The sequence below is a fragment of the Schistocerca piceifrons genome, chromosome 4 (genome assembly GCF_021461385.2).
Source record: "Schistocerca piceifrons isolate TAMUIC-IGC-003096 chromosome 4, iqSchPice1.1, whole genome shotgun sequence".
Lineage (NCBI taxonomy): Eukaryota > Metazoa > Arthropoda > Insecta > Orthoptera > Acrididae > Schistocerca > Schistocerca piceifrons.
Genome location: NC_060141.1, coordinates 449,961,466 through 449,976,303, shown reverse-complemented (window position 1 = coordinate 449,976,303; position 14,838 = coordinate 449,961,466). Strand labels below are relative to the sequence as shown.

General features: G+C 40.8%; 1 protein-coding gene across 3 annotated transcripts in view; it reads right to left on the bottom strand.

Annotated features, from left to right (window-relative positions):
* Positions 1 to 14,838, bottom strand: part of LOC124795068 (neural cell adhesion molecule 2) — a 631,935-nt gene that overhangs the window by 302,629 nt on the left and 314,468 nt on the right. For all 3 annotated transcript variants that reach the window (XR_007016641.1, XM_047258875.1, XM_047258876.1), the window contains exon 5: positions 127 to 278. Coding sequence is in view for 2 of the 3 variants with exons in the window: in XM_047258875.1 (XP_047114831.1) it covers positions 127 to 278 (152 nt within the window). In the remaining variant the exon portion in view is untranslated. The remainder of the gene's footprint in view (positions 1 to 126; positions 279 to 14,838) is intronic.

Sequence of the window (14,838 nt, the reverse complement as noted above, 5' to 3'; positions counted from 1 at the left end):
AACCGAGGTGATGTAAAACTTTTTCTGATGTGTGCAATAGTGGTGTAAATGTGCTGTCTACGAGTACGTACAACATAAACTGAGTAACAGGCCTGAGTGAGTCAGCGCCAGAAGCGCTGTACTTACGTTCTTATTGTGTCGCTTGATCTGGCGGCTACCCTTCCACCAGGTTATGATGGCCTCAGGTCGCGACCCTGAAGACTTGCATTCGACCTCGTACCTACGGTCTGCAGACACAGCTTTCTCCCTCGTCAGTATGTTCACCGAAATTGGCTTAACTGAAACAGACAATGAAAAGATTCCTATGTTAGCATGGTACACACATGAACTATGAGTAGAATGAATTTCTGGAATAACGCCGGACGGAAGTTGCGAGACACTTGGCTCTATTGGTAAGTATCCTTCGGTGCACCAAACAACTTTTTATGGTCTTCTAATTTGCTACACTATTTTGAACGCCGTCTTCCGTTAATATCTGGGGTGACAAAAGGGAGACGATTTTAATGAGCGTCTGAACAGCTGACCTAAAAAGAAAATGTTAAAGATAGAGGTGCAATATAATGCAGTGACTGACTGTCATACTTTTGATTGAGAGTGATATTCCGGATACTGATTACCGTTAATCTTTGAAAATTCAGTTCACTTGCAGGGCTGTTTAGTAAAAAATAAGCTTATACTTTTTTTTTCTATTTTAGCTGGTATGCCATTCTTCTGGTAAAATGTTATTATAAGTTGCACCGCGAAAAATGTGTCTCTTGGTCGATAACAATAATTTCATACTTTTAAAAATAAAATTGTTAATGGTGAGGACTCTTCGCAAGTAGCGTACTTTTGCTTTTTTCGAAGGTTTTTTATTTTCTTGTAGTACATTATTTGAGATACAGGTCGTTTTTATTTACTATTTACTTCGAAACTCTGAAGTACGGGGAAATAAAGACAAATAATAAATTCTATGACGCCGGAAAGAAATAGAATAGTGCATTCGCCAGCAATATGATACAAGGATTGTATTAATTCACATTATATTTCTGTAAATGTAACGTCAAGCAGTAATGAAGCACGGAAACCGAAAGATCACTTGTAAAGTCGATAGAGACGCGTCTACGCCGTAAACGAACTGATTACTGACCAATGAGTGAGAAAAGGGGATTGTACGAAATCTACTGAATTGTTTCACGAAAATCCAAAAAATGTGGAAGAGCCTATCTCAAATAATGAGAAATTCATCTTCCCCCTAAGGCTTAAAGCTTTGAAGGCTGCTATTGGACAAATATAAGTACAGTATATTTGAAAAAGAAAACGAATTTCTTGTAATAAGTAACCAATGTACCTCAAACATAGTGTTTGTAACATTGTTTCGGTATCATTTATTGTGACATAACACTTTAATACTTTTAGAAAGTGACAGAATCTAGTTTTACCGTAACTATTCGATCATTACGTTCTTCAGCTTCCAAACGCAAAAGGACCAGTCCTGTCACTAAGAATGCACTGAGATTTAGTAAGTACATGAATTGTGGTAGGCAAATGTAATTATTGTAACAAAAGAGAGAATGCTTCATCTCCTTCCAGATTCTAATTAGTTAGTTTGCCAATGGCTGTTTTTTTTTTTTAGCTTATCACGCTCTACAGAGGACGATAAAGCATGTGAAAGAACCACAGAGAATTTTTTTTGAGTTCGTCAGCCACCACTGACATAGTCAGTCTTGTGTTTACATGGAATTAAATACTTTTTCTGCTCACGAATTTCTTTCATGGCTCAAGAGAACTGATTCAACTTCGATCCAATAACAAGGAAACTTTGTCTTTGAATGGTGAAGAATTATAAGGAGTCCTTCTACCGTTATTAATACCTCGCCTTCAGCTCCGGGCTACGTCCTTCCTCGCTCAGGGCCAGATATTCTTTTCCCTTCTTTTAAATCCAGATACGCGGCGGCATGCTGCTGCTGCTTTAATCAATAGCTGAGAAAAATCTCTTTTGTCTTAAAATTCGGCGCACGTATGTTACCAAAACACGAAAGACAATATTTCCTTTTCTATTAGACCGTCTGCATTTTATTAACTGTTATCAAATATGGTATAATGTTCTCATTGCGAAAGCAACCTTACACAGATCTCGATGTGCCTTTATCCATGTAGTCACTCCTGGTTGTTAGATGTATTTAAATGGTTAATCATCTGCTGTTCAGATTACTTATTTTTGTTTTTGTTTCTCATAAGACGACAATATTTTATTTAAAGCTTCTGATTAATACACTCCTAAGTACTGCTAGTTTTGAACAATAAATTAATTGATATGTATAGAGAAGTGTGTAAAATAACTAATGGTGAGGACTATAATAGGAGCGCTCATTTTAAAAGTGCTGCGTGTCAGAAGGGTGGCGGTAGTCCAGCACAAGGACAGAGCATAAGCACGGCTCCTGACGTGAGATACAATGAATATGTGGTGAATTTACCTGCCACCGAGATAAGACACATACGTAAGCACGCACGGCAAGAAAGGGATGTCATGTAGAGAATGCTCACAGGAAAACAACATCCTGTGTAAAAATCTTGAAAATATACATTTGAATACTTGAAGTATACTTGTCTATATAATAACCTGTAAATAGTATGCTTTAGTACACTAAATACACCTATGGTAAGCTAACATACACCCACAAGCGACAAACGTCAGCAAACCGCAGCATGTAAGCAACGTTGACAGGATATGCCAGCTGCTAGTAAAGCCGACCGAGAGACTGCAACAGGGAGGCCGACAAGCTCACACACTGATGCACAAACAAATCGCCAACGTTACCCTACACTGTGTGTCTGATAAATGACCTGTCGGACACAAAACGATGATGAACCTAACTGTTCTTACAGGTATGCTGACGCTGACAGAGAAATCAACACCGGCACCCAGCGGCAGCCGCCGAGTAACAGCACCACAACGTCTAAGGTATCAACCTCCATATACCCACTACTAATGAAGCCTACCGTTGCATGACCTGTCTCAGGCAGCAAGAAAACCGCTACTGCTCTTACAACCCGACTCAACCATCGCAGCGGTTTTAATGCCTTGGCTCTCACCTTGGCACTTTTTCCCCTCCGCCCTTCCTACCACTACCCTTTGTTCGACTTTCGACCCAACCTATCTCTAGATGAGCGCGTATTAATGGTTACTCTTAACCAGACGTACGAAAACATCGCAGTACCCACATCCTGCGAGACCTTGCAGAGATGGCAGTAGACCTTTAGTGTTGGCCATCATGCCGGTGTGGGCATGGAGGGGCTCCACCTCTACACTAAACAGTTTTAATATCGTAAGCAACAAACAATTTTACAACTAGACAAATTAAGGCAGAAAACGCAGTTCGCCTCAGAAGCACGTATTTTGAAATCAGCACAGTGTAGATACATTCATTACGTTAACAGGTGAAAGTTAATAGAAATTCGTGCATCAAGAAAAAGAGCTATGCGCGAAACATACAACTTCCACCATCTTACGAGAGATCTTATCGAGAGCCCGATAAAATTCCGGTCCACGATGAGGCCGAAGGCTTCTATTCAGTCACTCGCTGGCGCTAATCTGGTGCGACAACATAAGTCAGAAAAAGAAAGTTTTAAATTCCGCGTTTAATAATCGTTCTCAGAGGAGGATCGTACAGACATGCCATCGCGTGACCGTCGCACAGATGGTGATGGGCATCCCTGGCGTTGAGAAGCAGCTGAGAGAGTTGGCAACAAATAAGTCACCAGGTCCGGATGTAATCCCAGTTCGGGTTTACAAAGAGTGCACTCTGGCAATGGCTCCTTTTTCGTGAACCTCTGCCCCGGCCCAAGGCCTCAAGCGCAAGTGACCCCTGAGTATAGGAAGAGGCAAATGTATGGACCTACATAATAGGAAGTCGCTGTTCTTAACATCGATTTGCTGCAGAAATCTTGAGCAAGTCCAAGTTTCCTTTGGACAGAAAAGCTTCTGTTCATAAATCAGCACGGATTTACAAGGAATCGCTCGTGGGAAACTCGGCTTGCGTTTTCCGCACATCTGGATGAAAGGCATCAGGCAGATTCCATAATCCTAAATTTCCGGAAAGCGTTTGACAGGCCAGCTGCAGACTGTTGGCGAAGGTCCGAGGACAGATATGTGAGCGGCTCGAAGACTTCTTAAGTAATAAAACCCACACGTTGTCTTTGACGGAGAGTGTTCATCGGAGACAAGGGTACCGTCAAGAGTGCTCCACAAAAGTTTTAAGGAAACACACTTGTTCTCTGTATACATAAACAATCTGACGTATTGGGTGAGCATCAATGTGTGACTATTTGCTGATGACTCCGTAGTGTAAGAGAGAGTGTCGTAATCGAGTAACTGTAGGAGGACACAAAATCACTTGGACAGAAATTTTATTAGGTGCGATGAATGTTGGCTTGCTCTAAATGTGCAAAAATTTGCAGATGTCTAGGAGAAATAATCTTATAACGTTCCAATACAGGATTAGAGGTGTCCTCCTTGACGGAGTCATATCGGTTGAATACCTAGACGTAAAGTTGCACAGCGATATGAAACGGGACGAGCATGTAATCGCGGCAGAAAAGATGGCGAATAATCGACTTTGGTTTATTCGGATAATTATACGAATGTGAGCCAATCTATGAAAGTGAACGCGCATAGTCCACTAGTGCGACATATTTTTAAGCACTGCTCGAGTATTCGGGATCCCCGCCAGGTCGGATAAAAGGAAGACTTCGAAACAAGTCAGAGGCGCGCTTCCATATTTGTTACCGGTAGTTCCCAGCATCATTAATTAGTGAAACGCTCTGTGATCTCAAACGGGAATCCCTAGGAGTAAAACAACGTTCTGCTGAAGAAAATGCAAAGAACAGGCATTTGCTGCTGACTGCAAAAAGTTTGCACTGGCGCCAAAGTACATTTCACGAAAGGACCGCAAGGACAAGATAGGATAACTTACGTCCCGTACTGAGGCACGTAGACAATTGTTTTTCCGTAGCTCTATTACCGAGTGGAACAAGAAAGAGAGTGGTTAGTAGTGATACAAGATACAGTGCGTCACGCACCATGTGGAATCTTGTAGACTATGTATATACATAGGTCTTAGCGATTTTAAAGTCCTTTTGTTTTTTGTTGTTTTACAGTTTTTGATAGTAAATCTAAACTCATTGAAATCAGATATTAATAAAGGATTTTCCCAATAAGTATATTCCATGGTCAGAGGTGTAAGGTCGTCTATAGATGATTCGGAATAACTGGTCTCTTTTATTGTAAGTGATAAACATGCTGTATGAGCCCACTTTACCTAACCGTTTCGAAAGCATTCCAGTGGTAATGCCTGTTCTCACAAGACATTCGCGAGGGATAGCGAACAAGATCATTCACTTTCATAGCGTGTATGGAATTTACAAAGTGCTTCCTTTAAAAAGTAAAAATAAAAAAAAGAAGCTCCCGTGAACATATGATCATTTGGGCTGCATTTAATGAAACACTCTTCAAGATCTGTAGTTGAAACAGCTACCATCACTACCATCAGTTGCCGGCCGGTGTGGCCGAGCGGTTCTAGGCGTTTCAGCCTGGAACCGCGCGACCGCTACGGTCGCAGGTTCGAATCCTGCCTCGGCCATGGATGTGTGTGATATCCTTCTCCCGTAGTGCTCAGAGCCATTTTTGATCTACCATCAGTTCTTGTATACTTCACTTATGGAGGCGCTGAACAGAATGTCTTTTTCTGTGAACAGAAACATCCGTTTTGTTTAATGAGATTCAGAATAGACTACTACTTTTTTTAAAGAGGAAGACACCATTTAACACATGCAATGCGGGTGAGACCGGTGTCTGAACCAATGCGACAACTCGCTTCTTGGTGGAGACTGGTGTGCAGATGACATCTCCTCAGAATTATGGAGCAGTAACACCATACGATGAGAAAGGAAACCGGTCGATCAGTAAATAGTTAATACCGATGCTAGTAACTCATTAACAGTTTGAACTTGATAGTATCAAGTGTTTTCTTCGTTAATATCAAATTGGTCTTATATTTACGAAAGAACAGAAAGAAAACTTAATATTTCAGAAAATCTTATATCTGCTTCGTTAACAATACTTCTTGCGGAACGTTAGAAATTAATAATATGCCTATGAGAAGAAAACTACAGCCTTGGCATAATATCAATAAAAACAAATTTATACGCAACCATGTTAAAATAAAAACGTAAATTTAAAATTTATTCTTTGTAAAATGTAAGTAGTACAACTCTACATTGAATCAAAAAGTAAGTTGTAATAATATAGTCCTAGTTAAACGTGATTATCTGGCGTGTAAAACTGCCTTACTTTCGTTTCATCAAAAAGTCATTTGAGTCAGGTATGACTGTATCAATATCTTTCAATCATGTATTTTTCAAACGTATCTCTCTCTCTCTCATCGTCGCCTATCCCTCAATGTCCCCACTCTCTCTCCCTCTTCCTCTCCATCTCCTCTCTCTCTCTCTCTCTCTCTCTCTCTCTCTCTCTCTCTCTCTCTCTCTCTCTTTTGTTGTAACGCCACAATGTTTTGTAACGCACACACAGATTGTTAGGAAGGGGCGAAAGCGTCTTCGAAACAAAAATAATCTGGTCTATAATTAGTAATTGGCCAACGGCCTTGACGCAGTGGTAATATCGGTTCCCGTCAGATCACCAGAGTTAAGCGCTGTCGGGCTGGGCTAGCGCTTGCATGGGTGACCATCCGGTCTGTCTAGCGCTGTTGGCAAGGGTGGTACACGCAGCCCTTGTGGGGCAAACTGAGGAGCTACTTGATTGAGAAGTAGCGGTTCCGGTCTCGTAAACTGACATACGGTCGGGAGAGCGGTGTGCTGACCACATTCCCCTCATATCCGTATCCAGTGAAGCCTCTAGGCTGAGGATGACACGGCGGCCGGTCAGTACTCTTTGGCCTTCCTGAATGAGTTTAGTTTTTAGTTTTATAAATAGTAATTTGGCATATTTGGCATTATGCTCCTGTAACTTTACTCCACAAGTCACGATGTGTGGGGAAGTGTGACTAATGCGTGCGCTGGATACAACACTAGGAAAGTAAGGAGAAATACAGTTCTAAATGGTGATGAGATTAATGCAAGCATTGAATACAACACTAGAAAAAAAACGAGAAATACATTTCAAAATGTAGAACAGAAGAGAGCAGCGTATAACTGAATGATTAATATGGGCTCTGATTTCCTTTGAAAGCCCTCCCTACAATACAGAATAACGTTTAGCCTGAGAGCTGTAGGATAAACTAAATGTGAAACACTATCCACTGTTCAACTCATCTTCCAAGTATTTTGCCGTATGTGAGAGAAATACTATGTCACTACGTCATCGGCAAACCTCAAAGCTTTAATATCTTCTCCTTGAACTTTTCTTCTTCTTCTTCTTCTTCTTCTTCTTCCATTTCAAGGAGCGGCTGTTGACCCGTTCCGAAACCAAAAGAATTTAACAAAAGTGTTATCTCCAACTCTTCATTGGTCTTCCTATAACCCGTCTCACAATTTGGTTAAAGTGTAATCCTTGCCGTGGCACGCGTGCAGGTGGCCACGTTTTGATGTCATCCAGTGTCTTACTGTTTAACCAAGAAGTGACCTCAAAAACCTCATCTCAGCTGCTTCAGTTCTTTGTTCTTCTCTTTCTCTTAGCTCTCTTCGCTCATAGTTTTGCCAAGATTCCTCATTGTACAACCATTTATAGCTTCATATTTCTTAATATATTGAACCACATCTGCATTAGTTTTCTTTATTGATCTCCCTTCCCGAGATATGTAAAGAAATGTATCTGTTCCGTATCTTATTGTTTACCTCTGTTTCTGCTCTTCTTACGTGTTTCCCTTCCATTGCCTTTATTTTTGTTTTATTTGCAGGTATAGCCATTCGAAGAATTTGTAAAACTATGTTCAGCTGAAACTGCAGTGTACATCTATATTTGTTGAATTCTGTTAAATAACTGTATGATAACACAATAATAAATATAAATCAGGAGTTACTGAATGTAAACCAAGGACTGAAACAAGGGTGTGGTATCTCACCTATCCTTTATCATACATATTCCGAGGGGTCCAAAAAATGTGATCAGCGAACTTGTTTAACGATTTTGAAAGAAGTATACTGTTGCACACTTGTACGTGGCACCAGAATAAGATAAGAATATTAATACATTAAAATGAAACTAGTATACTATAAACGATGAATGTCTCTGCTAGGCTCGATAATGCGGATCGCTGACTGTGCGCGACCGCAGGGCAAAGATACTGTACTGCTAGTGTTGGAGTAAGACAACGCTTTGCGCACAGTCGTAGGTAGCTCTCTGTCAGGGAAAGACGATGGAGTAGGCACTTTCTGTGGTGTGCTGTGTGAGGCCACCAAGAGTTAGATTAATTTAGGTAAGTCAATATTGTTGAACATGAGAGCAGAAGTCCCCAGGCAAATAAGGTAAAAATATTAAAAAATTATGGTTTCTGTTTTTGCTAGCGCGTATTATAGATCAGTTGGCTGATAATTTATAATTCTTGAACAACTCCAGAATTTACGTAAAATGTTTTGAGAAAAAGACTAGTTAAATATTTCATTCCTGTAGTGCTTTTAAGATCTGTTAACAGAGCTATATGTAATTTTATGGTTTGCTTTTATGTTCGATTAATGAAGTTAGATAATACTTTCTGACTAAATCCCATTGTTTGTGAATCAATTGTAAGGAATGTAACTTCAATTGACAGATGTTTTTGGAAAACCAAAATTAAATTGCAATCTAATTTTGCTAAAAACAACTGAGTGTTAGTATGCACCATAATCAGTACCGCATCCCAGCCCAGGTCATAAATTTTTCAAAGAAGCTGGATTTTCTTAAATGTTCTCGATTATCAGCCAAATGAATTTCATGTGCATTTGAAGTATTATGGCCAACATTGTACACTGCTGAGCCTGTAGTTTGCATTTACATTTTCTTATGAGAGACCAGAATATATCGCGTTCCACCGTTTCTGCTTTGGAGGTAAGACAATTTATTTTATTTGTTATGCGAACGGGGCCTTAGGATTCAGTGCTTTAGGGGCTGGATGTATTCTGCAGTGACTGTATTTCTTTATTGGCATTGGCAGTTGTATTGCCCAATCGATTCGTAAAGTTTTGCTAACAATAAGACAGAGTAAGCGCACCACTTGCATTTACAACACGCAACACGACAGCTTGAGTTCTGTATCCATTCCACAGTTAAGACTTCATTCAACGTAATAGTAAAGTTTATTGTTTCACTTTTATAAAGAACGTTACAATTTCCAACACCATATTCCGAAACCGTTTCGAAATTTTCCGTACAACGTAACCCAAAAATTTAAGCATTAACAGTGGATGTGACTTTTCGTAACAAATGTCTATATATATTTTCAAGTTCAGGATCTTGTAAATATTTTTGTGGTGGTCGTAAGGTACTCTTCCTGTCTGTGTACACATTTCGGAAGATGCGTTGGAATTGCTGATGTTGTGCTGAGAGATAGTTTTAAGTTCAGGACCTATTTAAAAAGGAAGTTAATAAACTAACAACAATTAAAGGAATTTATATTTTTCCAAAATTTTTTTTTGCTATAGTCTTAACGTACTAGCTCCCCTCCCTGGTAGCATGCAATGTGCAAATGTATAGCTAATGCTAGGTTTAAAATGGATACACCACTACAATTTGAGCATTCTCTTTTATCTCGTTTCTTGTCTATACTCATAATTATTGCTAGTTTCAATTCTTCAAGAATTTTTCCCAAGCACCAAATTTCATTCAGAAACTGTACAAACGACTTTTTCAGTTTATTGCTTACGTCATTTAGTTTCCTAATATCACTTTAGTTTATTTCTTCTTCCTCTATGTATACGTTCAACAACACAAGTATTACTGTTACTTCATCTCACCTCTTCCAGATGCGATTGCTGTAACTGCAGATGGGGTATCTGGACAAACTGCAGATAACGTTTCCTTCCATTCAGAAATCCAAAGAGTGTATTCCTGTCAACACCGTGAAAGGCTGTTTCTAAATCTAGATTCTAAGACCTTTGAGGTAGAGAATAACGATATGATAAACATCAGAAATAGGACAGGTTGGTGGGAGTTGGGAACCTACAACACATTAAACGACATCCTCTTCTCAGCTTTTGTAGTGATAAATGAAGCGTTACGCTCGCAGCTGCTGAAGGTAATGGAAAATATATGCTCCCAGTACTCACTGCGGTGCATCCGGTCCCACAAGGTAGCGGCGAACCTGGCATGCGATACGACAGAAGGACAACCCTCCCCAACATCTCCCCAATTTGCAGCGCTTCCGCGATCTACGCAGAATTGCAAGCCCTTATTTGCACGCTAACCAGCGGGGTAATTTAGAGAGACAAATGCTTGCGACACTTGCATCCGGTCTCACAATGTGTTATGGCCCGCGCGGGCAGTTGCTCTTCTCTGTCTCTATATCTTTCTCTAGAGTTGTGTTTGAGAGAGAGAGAGAGGGGGGGGGGGGGGAGAGAAGGGGGATGGGAGGGAGAGACGTATTCGGAGAGAGCAGCAGACAGATGTGGCAAACACTGAAAGGTACATGCGCAGACGGTGCAGGAGCAGAGAACACAGCGGCGGAGAGCAAAGTTCTGCTTCTCACGACGGTGGCTTCGGTTAAGACACGCAATATCCGGAGTTACACATTACTTAGCTCGCCTCGTTATTTGCCTTCGCGATTTAGTACAGCAAGCATACAACTCGCCAGACACGGAGCGGTGTAGCCCGAGGCGTCCCACTTTGTGGCGAGCCAGTAAGACTTCCATCCTGCAGTTCATCCCTCCCCTTTACCGTCTTACCATCTCAGAAGAGAGAACATCCTTTCTACAAATGAAGCTCATTAAGGGAAATCTTTAAAACGTACCACTCGTTTTTATTTTCTCTGCGTTCGAACGTCAAGTTCTACAGTAAACACTCGTCACAAGCGTAAGCTACAGAACCAATGCTTTCTCTACTGACCTGTTGTTGATGCCACATATTTACCACAATAAACACGAGGAGCTGTGTAGGTGACGACGTATTTCCCTCATCTTGTGTCATGAGAGAATGATGTTTACGTGAAACTGCGCTGGCAATGCAGCAAACAATTTCATGTACAGCGATATAAATTGTTACGTCGCTACTGCACTAACGTTCCAATGAGTTTCTAGTAAATACATTGTAATCACTGAAAAGCATGTGAAAGCTGAATGTTATCATAGGCTGGATGATCGCCAGTCTTCTGACAAGTCTGAAGCGACCCTTCCCGAATTCCTCTTCAGGGTCGACCTCTTTATTTCAGAGTAACACTTGCATCTTACGTCCTCTATTAATTGCTGTGTGTATTCCACTGTCTGTCTTTTCCTCTACCTCTAACATCATGGACGTTAATCCCTGATGCCCTATCACGTGTCCTACCATCCTGCCCTTCTTCTTGTCGCTGTTTTCTATATATACCTTTCCTCACCGATTCTGCTGAGAACCTCATCTTTCCGTACCTTACCAGGCCACCTAATTTTCAACATTGTTCTATAGCATCATATCTCAAATTCTTCGATTTTCTCCTATTCCGGTTTTCTCACTGCCCATGATTCACAACTATAAATTTCTGCGTTCCAAACATACACCGATCGAGTTGGTACAGTGGTTAGACACTGGACTCGCATTCGGGAGGACGACGGTTCAATCCCGCGTCCGGCCATCCTCATTTAGATTTTCCGTGATTTCCCTAAATCGCTCCAGGCTAATGCCTGGATGGTTCCTTTGAAAGGGTACGGCCGACTCCCTTCCCCGTCCTTCCCTAATCCGACGAGACCGATGACCTCGCTGTCTGGTCTCCTTCCCCAAACAACCCCAACCCAAGCGTACATTCTCAGAAATTTCTTCCTCTAATTAAAGCCTATGTTTCATACTAGCAGATTTCTCTTGGCAAGGAATGCCCTCTGCGACTGTGTTATTCTGCTCTTTGCGTACACCTGCTTTGCCCGTCATGGATTATTTTGTTTCCAAGGTAGCAGAATTTCTCAATTTCGTGTACATTGTGACGAGCAGTTTTGATGCTAAGTTTCTCAATATTCTCATTTCTGCTAATTTTAATTACTTCAGTCTTTTTCCGATTTACTCTCAGTCCATATTCTGTACTTTTTAAAGCGATCGTTCGGGTCAACAAAGCTTCTTCACTTTCACTGATGATTGCAATTTAATCAGCGAATATGACAGTTGATATCCCATCGCTCTGAACTTAAATCACATTGTTGAAGTTTTGCTGTGTTTTCATCATTCTTTCTTCGACGTATTGAATCAACAGTAGGGACGAAAGGCTGATTTCCTGTCTCAGACCCTTTTCAGTTCGAGCATTTCGTTCTTGGTCTTCCAGCCTTACTTTTCCTTTGATTCTTGTGCATATTTATATTATACGCCTTTCCCTGAACGTTGTTCCTATTTTGCTCAGAATTTAGAACCTGTCGCCCCATTTCACAATGTCGAATGCTTTTTCTAGATGGACAAATCTTGCTCCGGTTTCAAATTTTCTTCAGTCTTGTCAAAGCTATGAAACGCAAAGTCAGAACTGTCTATTTGGCGCCTTTACTTTTCCTAAGGATGCACTGATCGTCATGTAACAGAACCCAAATTTTGTTTTGCATTATTATTTATATTTTTCACCTTATCAGTTTGGATTCATGAGATGAAGCTAATTTGGTGACAGTTTCGCACATATCTGCTCCTGCTATCTTCGGATTTGTGCGGAAAGGCTGCTGGTACGTCGCCAGTGACACAGGTTCTGCACACCAACTCGAACAGGCGTTTGGCTGCAATTTCCGCCATGCTGACAGAAATTCCGGTAGTGGATTGTCATAAATCTCTTCGCCGCGCGGGGTAGCTGCGCGGTCTGGGGCGCCTTGCCAGGGTACCGCGGCTCCCCCCGACGGAGGTTCGAGTCCTTAGCGCACGTTAGTTTGAGTTAGATTAAGTAGTGTGTAAACCTAGGGACCGATGACTTCAGCAGCTTGGTGCCATAGGAACTTACCACAATTTTCCGCATAAATTCCTTCTCTTTCATTCGATCTCAAGTCTTCCAGAGGTCATTTAAATTTTGATTGTAATACTCGACTCCCCATGTGCTCCTTATCGACTCTGGCACCAATTTCTCCTTGGCTACAATGTACTTCCCATCTGTTTCATTCAAAAGGAATTTATATTGTTGTATTCCTGTCTTTCCCTAAACGTTTTTGCACTTCCTTCGTCGATAAATTGAATTTTTGTCTGTTGTCCAAGGTATCTTCTGAGTTACTGTCCTTGTACCTATGCCTGACTATTCAACATCTGTGATTGCCCTTTTTAAAGGTGAACATTTCTCTTCAGCTGAACTGCCTATTGTCATACTCCTTACTGCAATATCCACATTCTTAGCGAAATTCAAACGCTTCTCAAAGTTCCTTATTACTTCAGTATCCAACTTCCTTCCACACTGTTTCTTCCGTACGATTCTCTTAAGCTTCAGTCTATTCTTCATCATTACTAAATAATAATCTAAATCTGTATCTGCTGCTGGGTACGCCTTACAATCCAATATCTGATTTCGGAATTTCTGCCTGATCATGTCGTAATCCAGTAAGGATCTTCCTGTGTCCCTGGGTGTTTACCAAGTATACCTACCCCTCTTGTAACCCTTTCCTCTACTCCTTTCCCTAGAACCGAGTTCCTATTCCCCTGATTATTAAATTTCCATCTCCCTTTACAGGCTCAATTACTCTGTCAGTATCCTCATATACATTCACTAGCTCTTCATATTCTACTGACGACGTCGGCTTGTATGTCTTAACTACCGTTGCCGGCATGGTTTGCTGTCAAATCTGATGAGAACAGCCGTATTACTGAGCCGTTCACAGTATGGCACCCTCCGCCCTACTTTCGTACCTATGCTATCGCAGGGTATGCTATTGTGATGTAATGGCTTCTGGTCTGGAGGAAGTCGGTTCAAATGTAGGTCGTGAGAATTAGGCAGCGATTTGGGGGTCAGATGAGCTGTGCGGTTTCTGATGATCACAGCGTGCAACTACGTCCCGGTTTTGTACCCTTTGTCTTGATAATAAGATGTAAGAACACCATTTAGGGTTGTCTAATACACTTGGAACATTTCGAAGAAAAATATTTAGCACACCAGAATGGAAATATTCCAGGAAATTCTACAAATTTTTAGGAGAAAAATGCCCAATTACTAAAGAAGGATCTAAGAATGTAAATTATTGCCATTGGAAATATATACTGAAATATTCCATATGAAAAGAATAACGCTCTTATCTGCATAAAAGAATTTTTGCTGAATTCTAAGAGGACATGTAAAAATAATTACTAAACATTTGATTTGATATATTATCGGTGGAAACAGTAAACTCTATGCTGTTCTTCCTTTAGTTGCCCACATAAAGCGTAGCCCGTCTCCTCAGGAGAGCGCACTACCTGTACCACAGTACGTACTTTTATGTGAGGTTGCTTCCTGTTGTTAGTTATCTGTAATGCGACGTGTCATATACCGTTGTGCAAAAGAAAATTGAAATAATAAAATATTTGTCTATCTTGTACTTTCATTCTGCTTTTATGTACTACCATACAAACAAGAATAAAGTTCCGCTGGCTATCACATCTATCCAAAAATACCCGGTTGGAAGAGGTGGACGGTAAATCACCACTGCTAACAAGTTATATAGAAATCATTCCGGATTACACACATTACCGTCCTGAACATCAGCTTATGCGCCTAAATTTAAGAGTTAGAAAGGACATATGTCAACCGAATGAAAAATATG